The 2752-nt window shown below is 27.1% G+C and overlaps 1 protein-coding gene across 1 annotated transcript in view; it reads left to right on the top strand.

The window, feature by feature from the left end:
• Positions 1-161: 161 nt before the first annotated feature.
• Positions 162-2752, top strand: part of LOC102671313 (E3 ubiquitin-protein ligase TRIP12) — a 15757-nt gene continuing 13166 nt past the window's right edge. The window contains exons 1-3 of the mRNA XM_031510828.1: positions 162-563; positions 1573-1902; positions 1998-2306. Of these exons, the coding sequence (XP_031366688.1) occupies positions 1602-1902; positions 1998-2306 (610 nt within the window). The 5' untranslated portion in view covers positions 162-563; positions 1573-1601. The remainder of the gene's footprint in view (positions 564-1572; positions 1903-1997; positions 2307-2752) is intronic.

Below are 2752 nucleotides of genomic sequence, written 5' to 3'. Positions count from 1 at the left end.
TATATATATATATATATATATATATATATATATATATACTTATAAACATATTTTTTAACCTAGGATTAACCTATTATATATTTGAATTCGTCACTGATATTCGATCATTTGTTTGCGGCTAATTTTACATCATAGATGAAGAGAAAGTAAAAGTTGGTGTTTGAAAAAACTGCAGCAAGATGGCTATTCGCGCCGGTTTTACGTCTGCTGTTCCGTTATGAATTACGATTTCACTCCACGCGGGCACCGTGTTTTCGAACGCACCTCCGTTGACTTCGTGTGTGACGTTTCCTGATGGGGGCGGAGCGTCCTCCAGCTTCCCAATTCTAACCAACCCGATCTCGATAGCCGTCGCATTCCGCTGAGTTGCTTCAGTGTGCCTCGGTAGTGCATTCGGTGCGTTTTTTGGTGTGTGCTTGTGCACATAGCCACTCACTAACGTACGTGCTTGCACGAGAATCCATTTCTCTGTCGTACGTAATAAGGAACATTGTACTTATAAAAATCATCGACAAGAAGACATTTTCCTCGCAATGCCCTGGGCATGTTTTTCCGACATTCAGGTAATCTTATTTATAATTTGGAAATTTTTTTTTATTTTTTCTTCTTGATGTAAATCTGTACATTTAAGTAAAGTTCTCTTTTTCGAGGACCTCAACCTGAGGTCATACAGTAACGAAAGTAGAGAAACGAAAGAGAGAAAGAGATGAAGAAAGAACTCGTCCTCCATTACTTGTTCGCAAGCAAATGGTGGCTTGCTCACTTACGAGTCTTTGTTATAATTATTTACATCTTTCATTGAATTTCTTATAGTATATTGAATTTACTTGTGGCTTTGTTATAATCATGTAATTCTAGTATTCTTAAAAGATATTCTATAATGTCAATGGTACAATTTTGCATTGCCCATATTATAAACGGGCACTAGTTGTAGTGTTTGTTATGATTCTTGGGTTTGTTACTATCTCTTTCATCGTGGAGGAAAACATTAATTGCGCATTTCTTCTATATTATTTAATTACACTGCTTTTATCCAAATGGAGATTGATTTATTGTGATAAATGATTTTTGTTTAATCTACTTTGTTAGAATTTTATGCATATATATTTTTGCTTTTAACGTATTATTTATAAATAAATATATACATTTCTCTCTTACATTTTTAAATAATAATATACTTCTTTTTAATTTAAATATATGCTTTTATATAATTAACATATTTATTTGTTATTTTATTAATCTCAAATATATAAATTTAATCGAAGTTAGATAAATATAATAATTATAAAATTTTCATAAAAAATTTGATTTAATTTTAGTTTTTAAAATTGTATTTCATGTTATTATACAATTATAAATTTTATTAAAATTAAAATTTTTTTCCAATTTCAATTTTTATTGTATTTTAACTTTTATTTATAGATAATAATTTTTAGCATTATATAATAAATGTATTGTCAAAAGTTTTTTGAATTATTTTGAATTTTATTAAAATATATATTTAAATTTATGTATAAAATTTTGCAAGATTCAATTTAAATAATTATAAAAAATATTTCTTTTTTGTTACAGACAGAATAGTGGCATGAGTCGATTAATCTATGGCAGATCAACAAGATCAGTTGTCATCAGGGGGGTCTGTAGAGACGGCCAGTGCTTCAGCAGACACCTCTAAAGTTAGAGGGAAGAGCTCTAGCAGTGGTAGTAGTGGTTATAGAAAACGACAAAGCACTGGTTCTATTCCTATCACAGTAGAAGAAAAAAGACGTAGACAAACTATTGGTGATCCACAATCGTCTGAAGTTTTTGATAATACTTCTTGTAAACATTCAAACGATTCAATACAAAGCGAATCAAGAAGTGAATGTAAAAGTCATGGCAGTGGCTTAGAATCATATTTAGGTAATTATATTTCTTAAATAAATTGAATATAATTCTTGTTTTATTTTTTTCTTTTATTTTAAAGCTTTAATTATAAATTATATTATTTTCTATAGATAATAATTGGAGATCACAACATAAGATTCAACAATCAAATTATAATATTAGTGGAAATAGTACAAGACAACGTAGTACTGCAAGAACAAGTCTACCAGAGTTAAACTTAACAGCTGTTGATTGTGTTGCATCAAGAACACGTTCTCGTACACCACAAAATCCACAAGCCATAACACAGGGACATAATAGTTACAATTTATCACTATCCAGTGGTTATAATAATAAAGAGGATTTGTCATATAACAATTTGGTACCAACATCAACTACTACACCAGTTACTAGTCATCCATCTACATCAAGAGGAAGAGGTTAGTGTATTTATTTGTTTCATATAAAAAGTGTTGGTTGCAATGAGATGTGATGTGTGATTTGAGTGAACACATAATACAAATTAAATCTTAAATATATTTTAATTTTTACTTTTTATTTTAAAAATTGTGACAAGTATAAACTATTATAACAATAGTAATAATAAATAATTAAATAATTAATAATAATAATATATTTTACACAGTTATAATTAATTAATATACCATTTTAAAAATAAGCTTTTTTCATTTAAAAAAAACTAATTATTTTTAATCTTAAAAATTTTATTATTTACAAAAAATGAATTTATGATTTTTATAATATAACATGATTAATTAATATTATTTTTTAATCTATTAATTTATTAATAATTGAACTTCATTATTTATAATATTTTATAATTTGCTATAAATATAATAAATATCAGCTACTTAATGAAATATTT

Source organism: Apis dorsata, unplaced genomic scaffold (genome assembly GCF_000469605.1).
Source record: "Apis dorsata unplaced genomic scaffold, Apis dorsata 1.3 scaffold_265, whole genome shotgun sequence".
In the NCBI taxonomy this organism is placed as follows: domain Eukaryota; kingdom Metazoa; phylum Arthropoda; class Insecta; order Hymenoptera; family Apidae; genus Apis; species Apis dorsata.
The sequence above is the reverse complement of the archived record's forward strand: the minus strand, read 5'-3'. Positions and strand labels throughout refer to the sequence as shown.